Source organism: Cibotium barometz, chromosome 54 (assembly GCF_041138505.1).
Source record: "Cibotium barometz isolate CiBa-2024 chromosome 54, ASM4113850v1, whole genome shotgun sequence".
In the NCBI taxonomy this organism is placed as follows: Eukaryota; Viridiplantae; Streptophyta; class Polypodiopsida; order Cyatheales; family Cibotiaceae; genus Cibotium; species Cibotium barometz.
The window spans coordinates 37205378-37224361 of record NC_141099.1 but is presented as its reverse complement, the minus strand read 5'-3'; the positions used below and the strand labels follow the sequence as shown (position 1 = coordinate 37224361).

Genomic DNA, 18984 nt, shown 5'->3' with positions numbered 1-18984 from the left:
ATCAGTTTATGCAATCCCCAAGGAAGCCACACTTGGATGCAGCTGGATAAATTCCCAAATACATGAAGTCAGTTTATGCAGGCCCTAAGGAAGACACACTTGGATGTGGCTAGACATATTCTCAGATACATGGAGTCCACCTATTGATTATGGGCTTTTCTATGACGTGATAGAGAGATATAGCTACATGGGTATACAAATATTGATTGGGCTAGTAGTGACTTAGGCAGGAGACCTACTAAGTATGTTTTCTTTTTTGGGAGTGTTTCTTTGCGTTAGAGCAATGTTAACCCCATTTTGAGCTTAACCTAGCATATCTCCGCTACATATGGGAGATAGCATAATAAGTGTCATGAAACTACACTATAAGGGTTGTAATTATGAGAACGGTCGGGGCCATGCCCAAGACTAAGTAGCATTTATAATCATTTAAGTTTATCTCTATAGCCCAACTTATGGGCAGATTGAGTGGTCGCGCCATGTATGTGACTTGTATGTGACTTGGGGGACAATTGCTTGGCTCTCCCAATCTGGCTTGCAGCTTTTCTACAAGGGAAGTGGTACAGACTCTGCTATTTTCACTCAGAGAGGTATTGCCCAGCATGGTTTATTGTAGGATATCCCTCACTTTGATTATATGCCCCCCAAATAGAGGATTGATACCACTTGGGAGATTGTTTGCAGTATTACAGCATGGAAAATCTGGAAAGCTAGATGCATGGAGGCTATTGAGGGTGTCCAAATTTTTGTGTCTCAGTGCATTAGTACTATATGGGGTGATATCATCCATACTCTCATGGCTACTTGGGCTCGTATTTAGGGGTCCTCTTGTTCCGCGCGTAGGCAAAGTGCGTTGTATTTATGTGAGAGTGAGACCATGGCATTTTCCTTTCCTCTAGTCCCACAAGTCTTTCATGGCATCATGATGCTCCTCAGTGGTTAAAATCGCCTTACATATTGGGGTGATTCTATTCTATTCTATTCTAGCTTATAGCTATGATTGTTGTATGCTTTTTCATACTTAGTAGAAGTCTCTTTCCTGAAGAAAAAAAAAAGGGAGCAATTGTATAAATACCAATTTCTCATAATGTAAGGACACGATTATCTCCTTTCTCTCATTTGTGTCTATGGTGTGTGAGAGATTTGAGAGGAGAGAGTACTACATTCTTGGTGCATGTTCCTTGTGCTTTTATAAGTCTATGAGTAGAGAGGAGTGAGAGTCCTTGTATGAAGAAAGGCAGCCTCTTGGTAATAGCTTGAAGAAGGAGGTAAAGGAGTGGTGGAACTAGCAACCACTAGTGCATCTTGGAGTTTTCAAGAAGAGACACAAGCTAGGATTCGGACAAGTTCCCCATCACTCACACGACATGTTAAGGTAAGCATTATTCATTGCATTTGAGGAGGGGTGGTGTAGCCATGACATGCTAAGGGAAGCATTATTCATTGCATTTGAGGAGGGGTGGTGTAGCCATGACATGCTAAGGGAAGCATTATTCATTGCATTTGAGGAGGGGTAGTATAGCCATTAACATTTTTCCCACCACTATTGAGTAGTAGTCATCAGTCTCTTTCTACTCATGTCAACTTCTTACAAGTCCCTTTTTCCTAGATATGGCTTCTTGAAGCTGTGTGAATGGTTGAGAAGTGGAAAAGAAGTGGATAACGTTGCAGCGATAAAAGAGAAGAAAAGAGAAAAGAATGATTGTTTTTTGTTGTTCTTGCATTTTGTATAATTGTTTGCATTGGTAAAGAGTTAGAAAAGCTGAAAAACAAGTCATTTGCATATGTACTTGCATGTGGAAGCTCATTAATCATGCTATGATTATGCAATGAACACCCTTTTTTCTACGTTTTTCTTAATCTTTAAAATTTTAAGTAGATTCTTTTGCTAGTTAACACATAAACATTTATGTTACAAAGGACCAAACTGGAAACTTTGGACTTAAAAAATTTGAGATTTGCACCCCCAACCATCGATTTTTCATCGAAACCTATAGATTCACGTTAACATGATCCTATACAGCACAAAATCATGCTCGTGATTCCTAATCACGACCGTGATTCTCTGACACTCCAGTTGTCCCATTGACCTTGAGATTGTGCATTGTATCCAATCGTATTTGATCTTATCTAACCCTGATCATGGACCATAGTTCATGGTTCATGACCATCTATGAGACTAGCAATCACACCCTGATTGTTGCTGACATCTTCAATCACGGTGACACATCATCAATCACAGTGATCCAACTTGATGATTTGATCGGATTGTCACCTAAAATAGTTACTAGGGACCTCAAGGAAATTATATATACCACCATTGAATTTATTAGGGTAGAAATCATTACCATGATTCTACAAAAGATCACGGCCATACTTCTTTGCCCTGCAAAATCATGTCTATTGAGACCTTGAGTTTCAGTAACCTAAGTTCTCAAGGGGATTCCTAAGGACACCCTAACATTAGGGGTAGCTTCAAATAGCTAAAAGTGTAAGGATATTTTTCTGTGATTCCTAACATTATCACGCCCATGATTCTGCAAGAATCTGGTAATTGCGCATTTGATTGATTCCAATTGTGTGCAAATTGAAATTCCTGCCAATTAAAACATTTTCATACACTTAAGGTCAAGAAGTTTTTTTGGTGATGACATTGCCTCTCATGACGCGATAATGCATCAAACCAACTAGGATCCTCCTGCCAAAGAGGCCTAGGGTCAACTCGCTCGGCCATCACATAAAGGAGGGTTTGGCTTACAGAGGTTGAAATCCTTTGAATCATCAAGTAGTGAGGAAACCATGGAAAATTGGTGGTGAGGGAGAAGGGCACTTCTTCTCCAACATTATATGGTGGATTCGTGGTCTTAGCCCAAGAAATCTTAGGATACACCTATGAGCTTAAAAGAGAAGATCCACCAACTGCTGCAGCCAAGGGATAGCCACCATCAAGCACAAATAGGGCAATAGACACTAGAAGACCTGAGAATAGAGAGCAACAATCAGTGGAGGACTGACTATCAAGGGAGGGCAATCATCAACCCATGGCACAATTTACTCCCAAAATTAGAAGGGACTCTATAAGTGCCCAAAGGGTGGGTAAAATGTATTTTCCTACTTCTAGGGAACTAAAAACTGAAGAAAGAATGAGGCAAGGCCAAGCCTAACTCAAGAAATTAGCCAAGAGATGTGCCTTTGACATGGCAAAGGGTCGTCCAGCCTTAGTGGATTAAGACACGAGGAAGACTTGGTCGCACAAGACAATGCTACAGATTGAATAGGAAATAAAAGAAGATATGCCACCTCTAAAACCTATTATGGAGGAGTCTCAAGAAGACGTGACCACTCTTGTAACACCTTTGTCAAGTCAATAATGATCTGTCAAGAGAAAACACAGAGAAGACCTACACCAAGGGAGAAGTCACGACATGTTGAGGGCACCAGAATCCAAGAGTATACAAGAAGCAGTTTTCAATGATGATATTAACAGTAATGCGGGAGTTGTTCCATACCACTTGACCTAATGATACATACAAATCGACATTCTGAAGCCATTAGGGATCCAATCAGAGTGACCCCTCACATGGGAGTCACAACACCTATCGACCTATTAAGAATGGCTAAAGAAATAGGTATAGAGGGGTTGCTACGAAGTTAGGTATCACACCAGCACCATAAAGGGCAACACCAATCAAGTCCAACCATGTGGCAAGACTAATGCAAAAATTCTCAGGTAATGGTGATGCCATACGACACCTTAAGATATTTAAATCAGTGTGCAAAACTTGTGGGCCTATTAGTGACCAAACAAAAATCTTTGCATTCTCTCTTACATTGGAAGGGAAAGCACATCAATGGTATTGATCACTTAAGCTTGATGATAGGATTAACTTTACACGGCTTAGGTATGTTTTCATACCAAGTTTAGCACAAAGCAGAGACAAGTGGAGCCATGTAGCTCAACTATACAACATTAAGCAAGAAGAGAACGATTCTATGAGAGATTATATCTCACATCTAAAAAACTGAATTTGAGGTGTAAACCTAGAGAAAGATAAATAGATGAGCAATTGTTTCCTTTCTTCCAAAGGGGGAGTACGAAACAAAAAGATGCATGACTATTTGTTGTTGGCTAAGCCAACATCACTTGATGATTGTTGTCAATTAGCCATTAACTTCGAGAATAACATGCTTGAACTGCCACAGCTTGATGATGCCAAATCCATCACTTTGGTAGTTCCATTGTTGCATGTTTCGAGCCGAACGGATGTGACAAACATCAGAGAGATGAATTAAGGATATGAGCTTAGATGAGCTAAGTGCTACACTTCTAGACAAAATAAAGCTAAAGGATGTAAGGGATGTGCCCATTAACCAACATATATAGCCCAAACAGGAGTTGTCATGGTGTTCAATATGCCGACAAAATCACAGGAGCACTGAGTGTCCTCAGTTGAGGCCTCGCCCACACGAGGCCCACACTGATGTATTACGTGACTTGGAAACCATGATACTAGCATGTGTAGGTACCCACGTCTCAACAACAACCTCAATTGCCTCAGTTGCCTCCTATAAGGTATAACCCACACTGATGTATTACGTGACTTGGAAACCATGATACTAGCATGTGTAGGTACCCACGTCTCAACAACAACCTCAATTGCCTCAGTTGCCTCCTATAAGGTATAACCCCATTAGCTTTATCAGCACCACCTAGGCAAGGGCATGCTCCAAGGGCATGTGTCAAATGTGCAAAACCAAACGAGGGAAATGTATAGAGTATCTAAATTGCTTATACCACAACCTATCCTACCACCAAAACCATCGGCACCTAGAGTAATGCCAATGAACAAAATGATCATTGAAGAGGTGTCGAAGAAGGAGATTATAAGAGAACCTTAACAAATCATGGAGTTTGGTGACACTTGGGAGGTAACCCCACAGTATTTTTTGATGCAAGGGAATACACTAGTACCATTGTTCTAGGCTACAACGTAACAGAAGGGCAAGAACATTAATGCCACAACAAGGAGGTCATGGCTGCAATGTTATCGCTGCCACAAGGACCTCACTGTGTAGCTAAGTGTCCTCACAAGGTCCATACAATACCCAAGTAACGTACACACCCAGGGTTGAGTTGTGTGAAATGCAAAATTGACCACTTAATTAAGGAATGTTATTTTTATAAAAGCATAGGAGAGACTTTGATGGCCACACTGACCCAACCATGGGACTCCGAATGATTAGGGTGCAATCAAGGGTGGTGGCAACACGACCCGAGGAAACAACGCTATAAAAGACCCGAAGGATCTATGAGACCAAAAAGATGTTACATGTCATTCATGAATAAAGTAGGTGTCATGACAACATGAAAAAAAGAAAACTAGCTGCTAAAAGAGGAACACAGCCACCAACGTAGTATGTAGGTCCTTTGCATACAATGGAGTAAGCAGCAAAAACCACTCATATCAGGAATCATCATGTGTCATCCTCCCCGTGGATGGAGTACAGGGCCTCTGTATCCACTGCCTATTGTGGTGCCTCTCTATGTTGCTGAAGAATGTCCCGGTCTGGAGTCACTGAATGGAATGTATTGATACAGACTCTATCGTGGCCCATGATACATGATGGTTCTAATGAGGGAACAATTGATAATGCATCCACTGAGTTAAGTCAAGAACAAGTGTTGACAAGAAGAAAGGAAGTGGTGACACTAGGAGAAGTCAAAACCAGAGGGTTGAGATTTCCATGCTTGGAAATAACTCTCTCCCCATTTACTTACTTTCAAATCTCAAAGTAGTTAGTAATAAGGTTCCATCGGCACTTGAAGCCTACCAATGTGCCCAATTCTCATAAGTCTAGCTAGAGTTTATCCTAGGTGGCTAGGGCCTACAGTTAAAAGTTCTAAAGGAAAATATGGATTTCTTTGTTTGGGAAATAAGGGGACGTAATAGTCAAATCTTCAAACCAAGTTCTGCACATGGGTGAATGGGCATATGAACTTGCCTTGTAATGACCAAGATGCCTTTTAATTGCTATTCTTAGCCAAACCAAGATATGCTTTTTAATTTCTGGCTCCTGTAGTTTGGAGGTCTTAACCATGGCAAAACACCGTAAGGCTTGTCAAAGAGTGTTGCATTCACATGCAGTTACTATGGCTCAAACCATGGCAAAACAATGTAAGGTTTGGCAAAGAGTGTTGCCTTAACATGTAGTTTCTATGGCTAAAATCATATGTCATAGACCAATTAAGACAAGATATTTTACCAATCGATCTGGAGCTATTTTTAGGTCTGAGTTAAACCAAGTTTATCAAATGTTGCAAGCCGGGCAGTGTCCGATTATGCATTGGGAAAAAAGCAATTTCACTCGAGCACTTTGCTTCCACGCCTGCCTTAAAAAAAAGCCTTCCCAACCTTTGTTGGCTACACAAAACCATATGCCAGGGGAACTTTGTCTATACTTGATTGTGTATTAAACCTAGTGGATCATTTGGAGGTCTTCTCTAGCTGTTCAAAGAGACCTCCTAGCAAAGATTGACAAAAGTGGACATAAAAAGTGTGGGAGCTTTGAAAACCTTCTTCCGATAGTTATGCAAGCCAGTATTTGCCTTTTTCCAATTCTGGCCAACCAAAACTAACCAAATATTAATCCAAGCGATAGAGGGTAGATTTGAGGGCCTAGATGCTCAAACAAAGTTCTTGATTTCCATGCCTACTTCAAAATGCTCAAACAAAGTTCTTGATTTCCATGCCTACTTCAAAATGGGGCCTATAGGAGTCTAATTACTTCATGCTCTCATACAAAGGTCCTTGATTATCAATCCTTAATGCATATCAAACCTCTACTGATATCGACATCATATGAATTATTTTTAGGAAAACAAAAATAGTCTCCCAACAAAGGTATACCACTTAGCTCCGAAATCCACAGATTTCTATGTCAGCTATGGAGAAGGCCTTCACAATGAGCATTTGCAACAAGCATGTTATTCTAACTACTGTTGTTAATCCTTGTATCAAGTCCAACAAGCATCTAATAGGGTTGGCAATCAATTTCTAATAGGATTGATACATGCTCAAGTACAAATCTTCTAAATGTTGGAAAGGTTCCCCATATCAAATCTTGGGACATGTATACTCTAAAAAACTTGCCTCAATGTAAGATACATGAACTTACATAACTATTACTCTACATACAATTCACGGTAATTACCGAATTTGGGGAGAAGCTGGGTGCCTACTTTTGGGGCTTATATTTAACATAATTTAGCATAATTCTCACATTTTTACACTCCAATTTTGCTCCAGGTAAGTCGAAAAACTGATTTTTAAAGCTTTTTCTTTGCTTTTTGGGTTTTAATTTACAAAATAATTATTATTAATTTACAGAAGACGCATGGCTGAAAATCAAATTCACAATTTCTTTCCAAAATCCATTATTTGGATGACTTTTTGCACTGCATTTTTCTCAGCTCTTATGTGAATTTCATCTGATTTTTCATCAAATTTCTGGCACAAGCAAAGTTTTATGGGATCCATAATTAAGTATAAATTACGTAATTACTTAGCTAATCATGATTTTTGACATTCTAAAAATTCGCATTCTCACCGCTCTCTCCACATCCATCCCTGTCGGAATCTGATCTAGAATATAGGTAGGGAGAGTTATTTTTCAAGATTTTAAAAAAACTATTTTTTCAATCAAGGTTTAAAAATATACCCAAAATAGTGTTGAAAGGCTGCCAAATTTTTCTCATGAGTTTGGCATGGCCTTTTCAAAGTCCTCCAAGGTCTCACCTATTTTCAACAAGTTTAGGCCCGTTACACATACCCCACCGCCCATGTATGGGCGGGGGAGATTGCCTGCCCATGAATTATGGGCGGTGGATACCCACACCACATCATCATGGGCAGGCAAGGGTATGGCGATGTGTAATGGGCTAACATCTGAACATGCCCCTTAAGTATACACCCAATATAGCAATGTCGAGCTCTTGTGCCACATATCATCTTTCCTTTTTTTGCAATACTCATGCAAGAATGTATCTAGCTTAGGTAGGGAAAGGGTTCTATAGGGTCACAACCTTTAGGACCATGCCAAAACTTCTCAAAAGGAGATTGTATAGGCACTATAATCATTATCTTCCATTTTTTCACCACAACTATCAAAAACCCGTGGGCTAACAATAATATATAAAAACAGAAAATGTCATCCAGCTCACAAGCAAACAAGGCTAAAAGTAGGACCAAAACTCAAAAGAAGCCAAGAGGTTTCGTAGGATAGCCTTTTGGATGCAAATGGGTGGGCCATCGTTCACAACTATGCCATAACTTCGCTTGGAGAAGTTGGGAGATAACGAAGAAAGGATAAAGGACAAAGTGGTCAGATCATGTCAAAGGGAGTTAACTATACCAAAACTTGGCTTAGAGAAGCTGGAGATAATGAAGATAGGATAAAGATCAAGGTGGTTGCCCCTGAATGTTATCAGATCTTACAAAATCGAGGAGTGATAAGACTAGAAGCGATAGCTACCACCATGAACTTTGACAATAATTCCTTCACCATTATCAAACTCCTTAAAATCTTTTAATCCAAATGTCAATTTGGATTCATTTTAGGTCCCATTTTGGGCCTTTAAGGTTTTTATTAAAAACTCTATAAAAGTGTCGATAATGACTGACTATTTTTGGCATGTATTGTGTTTTTATGCTTGTTTACGACCACTTTGTCAACCTATTAAAGATGTTAGTGGCATTGAAGGAGGCTACTCTATATCAAGGGTCATGGTTATACTACAGTTGTTGATGTTTTCAACAACTATGGTTAACACTATAGTTGTTGATGTTTTCAACGAGGCTATGAAGGCACAAGGTAACAAGAGATTTTATGTTCTCCTTTGCTCAGTGGATGTTGTGAAGAAGGGATCTCAATGATTGAGGATCTATTAGCAAGGTTAGATTTGTGTAAAGCGGGGGCATCAATGTCGAGGCTCTTGATTTCCTTGGTAAGGCTTGTCAAAGTTCATGTGAAGCTTCATCTATTTGGGAGAGGATTTTGGACATTAAAGATGGGAATCGATTTAGAGGGGTAGTTGATGGTGAGGTTAGACAAGTCAGTTCTTCTTTGCTACATCATTTTACCATCACCATTCTAAGGCTCACCATCAACATATAGCAATGTGCTCTTCCCAAGTTAGATGGAAATTGTGGGCCTTTGGTCTCTTTGTTTATTTTTTTGAAAAAGAGGGATCACCACAAGGTGTGCCCTACCTTTTTTGTTGGCCCCCCTTTTTTTTATTCTCATTTTTTAATGGATTTTATAGAGCGTGTCGTGGATGAGGGGTCTTGAATTTTTTTGTTGGCCTCCTTTTTGTTTCTTCTCTTTTTTCTTATGGATTTTATAGATCATGTTATGGGTGAGAGGCCCATATTAGCATTTTAGATTTCTACCATTAAAGTATCTTTCCATCTCAACTCCATCCACTATCTCTATCTTCACTACACCTAGAGGAGCAATTTTTGTGACTCGATATAGAACTTAAATTGAGAGAGTAGCTATCTTCCTTTATTTGAGATTTTGTTTATTATTCTTGACATTTTACATGAGTACCGTACATGAGTGCCATGTCCCCTTCCGTCATGCATTTGTCTTTGAGTTGGTCATCAAATTGCATTGCTTGTCATCGAGCTCACTTATTTTCTCTAAAGCAACCAATCTTTTTGCAAGGGGATTTCTGTGAAGATTATGTCTTGTTTCTATGATTCATAGCCTTGAAACCAAGTGCTTCATTAGCATGGCTACATCAAACCCACATGAAAATTGGAAAGGTGTGCTACCACCTTTTAGGCAGTGTGGTAAGCCTATAGTGTGGAGTGAAACTTTTGCTCCATGTCTATACCATATTAGTGAGAATGGTGTATAATATTTTGTTTATGCTCTTGGCTTGCCAGGAACATGTTAGCTTTCTATGCTACCACAAAAGGTATAGTAAGGTATTAACTTTCTTGCTACCCGAATTCCTTGAAAAAGAAATCCACACTTCATTCGTGCTTTGGCCTTATCCCACTTGGTGGTGTAGTCGGTAAAGCCCATATCTTCATTTTCAAATGGTTATTCTTAGATTATGGGGGTTAGGGACATATGATCCTTCTCTATTGGACCATGGAAAACCTTTAACATTCATCATAATGCTTGACAAATTTAGTTATATCTCCAAAGAGTGCGAGATACCATAGGTGGGCATGGAGAACATATAGTTTGCTTTGCTTTGCTCTGCTGATGCTAGAACCTTTGATGTTCATCATACTGCTTGAGAAATTTCACTACATCTTCAAAAAGTATAGGCCACCATAGGCTGGCTTGGAGAACCTTGCGATCCAATAGTGTCCTTTTTTGTGCCAGCATTGGCTTTCTTAATAAAATCATCGTCATGCATGTATTCTCTCATTATACTGACTTGACCCTTCTTATAAAGTATTCCCACTATCAAGGGAAGATTTCTTCATGTGGTGTTTGGTCCTTCTTGATGGGATAGTTTATTGGGGAATCCATTGGCTACAAGAAGGGGGTAATGTCTTAATTCTATTATGGTTTGTGATTAATGTGAAATGAAGGAGTATCGTGTGAAGATCATCTTCCCCTCCTAGGGAGTTCTCTATTTGGAATTCTAGAAAGGTGATTAGTATGATCATGTATGGACTACTCTTTGTGATAGTCAAGTATAATTCCAAAAGAGAATGACCAGCCATCTGACCAGATACAACAAGATTGTTCACCAAATATAGCTCACCAAAAACAACAAGACTTGATTGTCAATAAGGAAAACAATCCGGCAGTAGCCAAGAGATGATGCATTTACTATTTACAACACCATACATCATGGCTAACCCCTCTCTCTTTGTAGTTGTTGACATCTAGCAACAAAGATAAGAGGGAAGTCCATATTGTGCTCCCTTGTTAACACACATGATAGTGCAATGTTGATACATTAATGTGCACATGGAAAATTAAATCTCAATTGAGGGATCTCAAGATGGGTACACTTGCTAATGCCTCTTCAGGTTTTCATATGCCCATTGGCATTTGTTTGTCCATTTAAAGGTAATTAGGAGCCTCATCTTATACAAGGGTCTTGCATATATTAGTACCCTCTAGCTTACACAAGGGTCCAACATATAATACTTGACATGCCTCATGAATCTCTCCACCACCTTGTAGCTGGTGGGTGGAGGAAATTCCAAGATTATGTGAAATTGGAGGTGATTCCAAGATCATATGGATATTATTCTCATCTATGGAGATTCCATTCTTGGAAACAATGTGTCCAAAAAGGACTCAATGCTTAACCCAAAATTTCTATTTGAGTGGATTCAACGAGATATGGTAGAGTCTACACCTCTCAAAAACTTTCATAAGGCTTTGAGTGCACATGGATATTAGCTGGTTGAGTCGTTTATTGTTACCCTACAACCTAAGAATATTCAGGAGGAGGTAGCAATCCGAGCACATCTTAGGCACTCAATAACAAACAAATCCTTATGTAAACACCACATTATAAAAAACAAGTCATAAATCTTAAAACTCATGTGATTACTTGCCCATCCTTTTTTTCTGAACCTACTGACAATTTGACAAGGCACCAAGCATGTTCAACTAAGAGGCTTTTGACCCCCTAAAATGCAAGGAGAACTAGGTCCTACCTAGCAGCACCAAAAACCACATAGTTTTATCCACTTTGCAATTTCAATATTCTAGGTTCCAGGTACCTGTACTAGTAGCCTTGCTTAGATTCTTTTGTGAGTTTTTCCTAGCCAAGCTTCGAACCTGGGATCTGCCTCACAACAGGCCCAGTTGGCGTCAAGCTAGAACCCAATGGCTACCTTGCTTGACTAATCACAAATCAAGGCCTTAGCAAACCCTGCAGTGGCTAACTGCAATGCTATTTTCTTGCAATCAGTTTGGTTGCTTAAGGATCATCTTAACCAAGCATGGTGCAAGAGCATCCAAACTTAGTCCAAGATGACAAATGAACATCATTAATGAAATTCAGACTTATTTTGCCAAATCAATCAAACCATAACTTTTAATGATACATGATACAAAAAATTCAAGTCTTTGCCACATCCTCGTCTGCTATCTTGATAAGTAGAGCAAATTGGAGCCGGTGAATCATATTGACATCCAGAAAACCCGAAACTTCAAAGGAAATCATGGCTGCTGTACCGCCAGTGCCGGTGGTTGGTCACGAGAAACAGGGAGCATAATGTATACATCATGTACCTCCATTCTGGACATAGTCCCTGAATCCTTGTCGATGGCATAGCAAATGTAGATTGTATCAATGATGTTGTCCAGAACCTGGCAGAATAGGAGAAGTATGACAAACAAGAGAGCCCAAGCAAGTACAGTCACATAATAAGCAGCTGCTTCCAAATCCGTTCCTGCCCTTAAAATGGCACACACCTGCGATCGAATGCAGACAACATATTTAGATGGCTTGCAATAACCCAAGAAATCTCACAATCTTGCATCTGTATAGAGGAAGTATAAAATTCTGTTTTAAAAAATAAGAAGTTTATTATTATGCATCAGTAAAATGTCTCAGAAGTGCCATGCCAATTATGACCACATCAGTAGAGTCAGACGCCAAAGCTTTTGCATACAATAATAACAACACAAAATCATGAAGGGCCTACTCAAAACAATGATGAACGTGATCGTACAACCTTACTGACACACTTGTGTGACTCTCTCTCTCTCTTTTTCTCTCTCTCTCCATTAAAAGAGCTTCTTCAAACGGGTGTGTGGGTAAATAAACAAAATGGGCTAACCTTTCTATCACCCAATGTGTGGTAGATTGGTTAGCTCATGGAGTTGTTATTCAACACGTCTTGTGTTCGAATCTCACTCCCGTCCGATAGATCATATTTGGTCTCTTGGGATTGTTCCTACGACGTTAAAAGAGCTTCTTCTTCTTCTTCTTCTTCTTCTTCTTCTTCTCTCTCTCTCTCTCTCTCTCTCTCTCTCTCTCTCTCTCTCTCTCCCCTCCGCCTTTTCCCACCCACGCTTCCTCCGTCCCTGTTCGCCTCTGCCCTTGCCTGCCCTCGCCTCTACTCTCGCCGCCCCAATTCACCTCTGCCCTCGCCGCCCCTGTTCGCTGTTAATCTCTCTACTGTCACCGCCCGCAACTGTTCACCCTCGCCTCTGCCCTCGCCGCCCCTGTTTCGCTGTTCGCCGCTTGCTTCACTTCGCTGTTCGCTTCGCGCCTGTGCGTAGCCGCCCTCTCTGTTCGGATCCCTCCATTGATGAGTTTCTATCTTGCAACTTACATTGCATGTCTCACAGGCATGACTTCTGGATCCTGTTGCCTTTACACATGCATATATCTGCTACCTCTTCTTATGCCTATCACTGGTGCAGTTACAGAGCTATGCTTTGCTCTCTTGTTGTCATTGATGTGGATTACATGCAGTTCAGCTTGGCATTTGGATGCTTGCCTTCAGGGGGGTGTTATGCGATGCCTCTTGATTTTATGCAATTGATGTCCACATGATCTTTGACATGCATTTCAGGTGATGCGTTTATGTACTACTGTGCTCTAGCATTAGCACTATGACATTGGGAATTCTCCTTTTCCCCGTCATATAGTGCTTGCTTTTCCCATTGGCATTGTAGTTCATCTTTGCCATCGTGATCTCTCTTGATCACTCTTATTGTGGAGCATAGTAAGGCAGCATTCACAGCTTTATCACCCTGCTACCCGTTCACACCGTTCACTTGAGGGGGGTTTGTTGGTCAGCGTGACTCCAGACCGGGCCACGGCACTACAGCCAGCCCGACGCCCCAGACTCCCTCGACCTCGCCAGCAACACAGACATCAGCCCCAGCTTGAGGAGATCTTAGAGGCACATAGCCACCTTCCCACACCCGACGGATCTACAGAGCCTTTTACAGGCTAACCCCATGCTCAATATTCTTGAAGGCCCCCTCCCCCTACTTGGGGGTTAGCTCTCCATAGATTGTATGATGATGATGGTCCCACTTTGTATCATATGGCTCGGATTTGACATTCCAAGCTTATAGCTCTCGTCTTTGTTTTCTTTTGTACCATGATGAGACTATATGGACACTATTGTATCACTTTTGGTCTCATAGACCCACTGGGTCTTTTGAAGACTTTTAATATAACTTTCTTTCTCTCTCTTTGCTCCAATGCCATAGCCATGTTTCAGTACAAGCCATCATAGCTCGTGTGCAAGCAGCTAACCCTAGGCCTGATTTTAAATAGTTGGTATCAAAGCCTACTACACTCACATCACCACCAGCCCGCCATCATAACTATGCGCATCACCAACAGCCCTCCATCTCATTGCTACATTTAGCTTAGCTAAGCTTAGCTAGGCTAGGCTTAGGCTAGCTAAGCCTAAGCTCAGCCATCAGCTAAGGTACTAATCTTCCCCAATGACCAGGCCTTCCAACTCTTAGAGAAAGACTGCAAATATTCAGCACCATAAATACCTCTCTCTCTACCATAATAGAACCGTATGGGTGGGTACATCTGGTACAATCTTCACTTCAGCCGGAAAATCAAGTACAACGGCTGGTACAGCGGGTACAGGGGCTGGTGCAGCAGGTACAGCCGATATAGGAGCTGGTACAGCAGGTTTAGGGGCTGGTGCAGTGGGTACAGCAGTTGGTACAGCAGGTACAGGGGCTGGTCCAACCGGTACAGCAGCTAGTACAGCAGGTCCAGGGGCTGGTGCAACCGGCTTGTACAGCACGTACAGTGGCTGGTACAACAGGTACAATGGCTTTTGTAGAGGGGAGTGAAGTAGTGTAGACTCTCCATAGAGTCATGTAGACAAGAAAGCAGGCAGCCAAGACGGTAGAAGAGAGCCTGCAACAAGAGAAAGCCTCTTAAAATGAAGAGAGAGAACTCCAATTTATAGATTTGGGGCTCCTATGAGCAAGAATGGAAAGTGAAGGCTACACTAGCAACAAGTGGAGAGCTGAGGTGACAAGTGTGATGTCACATGTGGATGCTCCGGGAGTCTTCTTTCAGCCCTAAGCACTGCATAGGAATTCTTGATGCAAGAACAATCAGCATAGACAAAGAATAGAGAAAGAGAGAGAGATGGCCGTGTATTTAGTACATTCGTATAGTACAAAAGGGTACATGTATTCAGTGGCCTTTGGCCTTCCAAAAGAGGTACTAAACTACCTTCCTATGATCTGACTCCTTGGGGAGTGAGATGAATGGACTGATCTTCGCCTTGCCTTTAAATAAGCCCTAGAACACAAAGTGCCTTGGCCGACTGCTAGTCGGCAAGTCCTTTGGACAAATAAATGCTAAAAGCTTCCGACCACCAGTACACGACTCTTCACACCTGGCCGACTTGATACTTGTCCACTTGGATCTCTTCGTGCTTGCCAAGACCCTAATCATGTCCACAATCTGTGTTTATCTGTTGTCCAACAGGGATTAGCCTTGGATTAAGCATGTTCATGTGGATGCACATGACATGTGAGGCCACTTGTCTCGATTTGATCCACTTCCTTGCCACATAGAGATTGTTCTCCCCATAAACTTCACCTCTAAAAATATCCCAACTAGTAGACCTTCTGCCAAATGTGCTTTGACATTTGCTTAGCTTACGGATGTAATGACACAAACAGAATTTCCATCGAGGTTGTTCAAAAATAGTAGCTCTCCTAGATTTTAGGAGTCTAATGCTTTGTATTCTAGGATAATCCCCCATTCCCAAAGCTTGTACTTCCAAATATTTAGACGTTGTGGAGTCCACTAGACTCCTTTCATACTAGAAAATGTCAAATCTGGTGACACATTAGTAGCTGGAGTTTGGATAGCAAAGTTTTGCTCGGCCATTCTCTGGAATGTTCTTCTCGTGGGCTACTAGAGGATACTCAGTGGTTTGCAGTGTTTTTTCATGGATGGTTGGACAGACGGAATGTGCTCAATTTGGTGGAAGTTGGTCTTTAGCACGTTTTGTAAGTCTTTGTGCTGACGCGGCGACAAGGACAGAATGTGAGCCTTCGCAACAATTGACACAAAATGGTCTCGCAGTGTTCGGGATCTTGGGTATCTTGGATGAGCTTTGCTTGGGTCTTTTTCTTTTATGGAAGGCCATTTTATATGGACACCATGCAGCTCATGAAGCTAAGGACAGTTGCGGGGAGAATGTGACACACCTACGAGTATGCAAGGCATAGTCAGACACCAGATAGGTCGACGGGTAGGGTTGGACATCCAAGTGACACATGGCAATGATGATATGGCAGTGATGATGTGGCATTGATGACATGGCAGTCAAGTGCAGTTGGCTGATAGCATTACTACTGGCCGACTAGGAGCATTGGTGTTTATATATACGTGGGTAGCCATATCGTGTTTCTCTGTAGGCAAAGTGCTAGCAGGAGTGTACAGTAGGTCATACGACTGTGATTTGACTTCTTCATTCTCAACCACATCTTGTACTTGAATTTCAATTGTATTACTTCTTTCTTGTACATAATACAAAGCATAGTTTAGGATTCTTGTGTGTGTTGTATGTGTGATTCCGCCGCACTCTTCTTTCTATCTCTAGAAAACACGCAAGTGTTCTACACTTCTCATCTACCGATTACATTGGGTGGAGTACCTTTGGTGTATGATTTCATGGAGGCACCACAAGAAGACATGCCACCAGATTTGTCTTCATCTTGGAGGATATGCTAATTGGTGTATTTCACAGTGCATAGATTTCTTGGAGACCGTACCAACAACAGCCGCTGTGGTTTTTGCTTCAGGATATACAAGAGGAGTCGAAGATGGTGATCTAGACATGCAGGCGCCAAGAAGTACTAGTGGATACAGATTTGGTGCAGCACTTCTCAAGAGTCTTGTTTTTAGTTGTGCTTCCTTCCACCAAACTACATTAGAGTTTGTGCAAGCAAGTATTGTGATTCATCTAAGCCGATGCATTAGTAGATGGAAAGTGGATAACGGAGTTTTGCAAGGCCATTCTCTGGAGTGTTCTTCTCCTAAACCATGGGAGGATACTCAATGGCTTGCGGCGTTGGACAAATGGAAAGTGCTGGATCAGGTAAACATTGGTCTTCCGCAAGTCTCTTTGCAGGTTTTTGTCCTAATGCTACAAGGATGGAATGTGAGCCTTCGCACTAGGCATGATGGTCTCACAAACACAAAGCGAAGTGCGAATGGGAGGCACTGAAAACTTTGCGGCATAGAATCAGCTAGTGACTGCTGGCAAGCACTGGCATATATATTTTGGCGTGAGGGCTGCAGTGGACTAATGCTACGGTTGTTCTTGGTCCTTACATTTCAGCTTTTTCTTTGTCTCCATGTCCAATCTTTGAGCAAAGAGCGAACAGGAGGCACTAACAGCTTTGTAACATAGAGTCAGCTAGTGACTGTTGGTAAGCACTGGCATAGACAGTTTGGCATGAGGGTTGAACTGTGGAGTGGACTCGTACTATAGTTGTCCTTGGTGGGACTCCTTACATTTCAATTTTTTCTTTGCCTCTAACTTTGACCTTTGCATCAGCATGGAATTGGATTGGTAAGCAGTTACCTCATAGGAATCTTGCCATTCTAGTAGCAAGGATCCACTACCAGGGTTCCACACTAGCTTAGGTAAGGGCCAAGAAGGTTCTCCAAATGCTATGTTGGGATATACAAATTCAAGGTTAGGCTTACAGTGGATTGTCTCCTACTTGGATTCACGAGGACATGAATCTAATAGAAGGGGGAGATACTCTTACATCATTAACTAGGACCTTTGCGCCAATGTTGACGGGGAGTTCGGATAACCCAAGGTTAAGGGGATGTGTTAACCGAAGGTTAGGGTTAAGGCTTAGCCGGGTGTAAGGAACCTTACGACCAGCCCAAGGGACCCTTAGGGTTCAGGCTTAGCTAGGTGTAGGGACCCTTAGGACCAGCCCAAGGGCTAAGGGCTAGCAAGGATTTGGCCAAGAATCAATAAAAAAGCTAACTAAGGCTTCTAATGACTAAAAACTTATAATAGAAGCAATGGGCCAAATATAGCTTGTTTATTACTGGGCTCAATTATGATTACCTTAAATTAATCAATTAAAATGTCCTATGGCCTCTCCCTGGGGCATTTATTTTCACATTGGCCACTTCACACACTGGCCTAGCCCACTAGACTCCCTATTCACACACTCGCCCTAAGGGGAAATTCATTAACATGGGTGATGTAACATGGCCTTTCTCCACACGGGCTCGGTACGGTGAGATGAGGAGAGGCCCCATACATATCCTCGCTGCACAAGAAGGAAAAATGCTTTTGTACCTCACACATTGAGGAAGAGGGTTTATACTGCATATAACAATAAGAAACTTGAAATTTTTTTGGGGTGTACACATGTTTGTGTGTGTGTGTGTGTGTGTGTGTGTGTGTGTGTGTGTTGGGAGGGGGGGGTGGGGGAGACTTTATGATTCCAAATATACAAAAAACACCTGAGGCACTTCAGATTGTACTTTTTTTTTTTGACATGTGATAAGAGGAGTAACGCATACCACAATAGCATAGACAACCGAGAGGACAAAGACCATCCCTGCCAGCAGACGAGTCGATATCACCTCTACAAAGACGGGCGAGAGAAGATTACGCTTTAGAAGGTCATATGACATTCTGGCAGAACTACAGTAATTCTCTCCTGTTATGGCTGCAAAGATTATCGTAAACTTGTTGAGGAACTCAATTGCAACAAGTACGCAGCTGACACAGCAGCGGAGTAGAACAATAAAGCATCCTCCTCGGCCTTGTGCATTCTGAGAACTATCTATAGCTGCTCGAATCATGCGGACAAACGAGAGGACAAGTCCTGAGAAAGAAACTGTGCCGAAAGAAGGCCCGAAAGCATTCCTGCAATTCCATACACCTTTATTTTATTAGGGACAGCATGCCAGCTTTCTGAACATACACCACAAATGCTAGTAAA

At 41.6% G+C, this 18984-nt stretch overlaps 1 protein-coding gene across 2 annotated transcripts in view; it reads right to left on the bottom strand.

Annotated features, from left to right (window-relative positions):
• Positions 1 to 11788: 11788 nt before the first annotated feature.
• The window catches only part of LOC147608111 (Plasma-membrane choline transporter family protein), a 64964-nt gene continuing 57768 nt past the window's right edge, over positions 11789 to 18984 (bottom strand). For both annotated transcript variants that reach the window (XM_086789565.1, XM_086789567.1), the window contains exons 3-4: positions 18560 to 18908; positions 11789 to 12462 (exon numbers count right to left, since the gene is read on the bottom strand). In XM_086789565.1, coding sequence (XP_086645691.1) covers positions 12208 to 12462; positions 18560 to 18908 — 604 coding nt within the window. In that variant the 3' untranslated portion in view covers positions 11789 to 12207. The remainder of the gene's footprint in view (positions 12463 to 18559; positions 18909 to 18984) is intronic.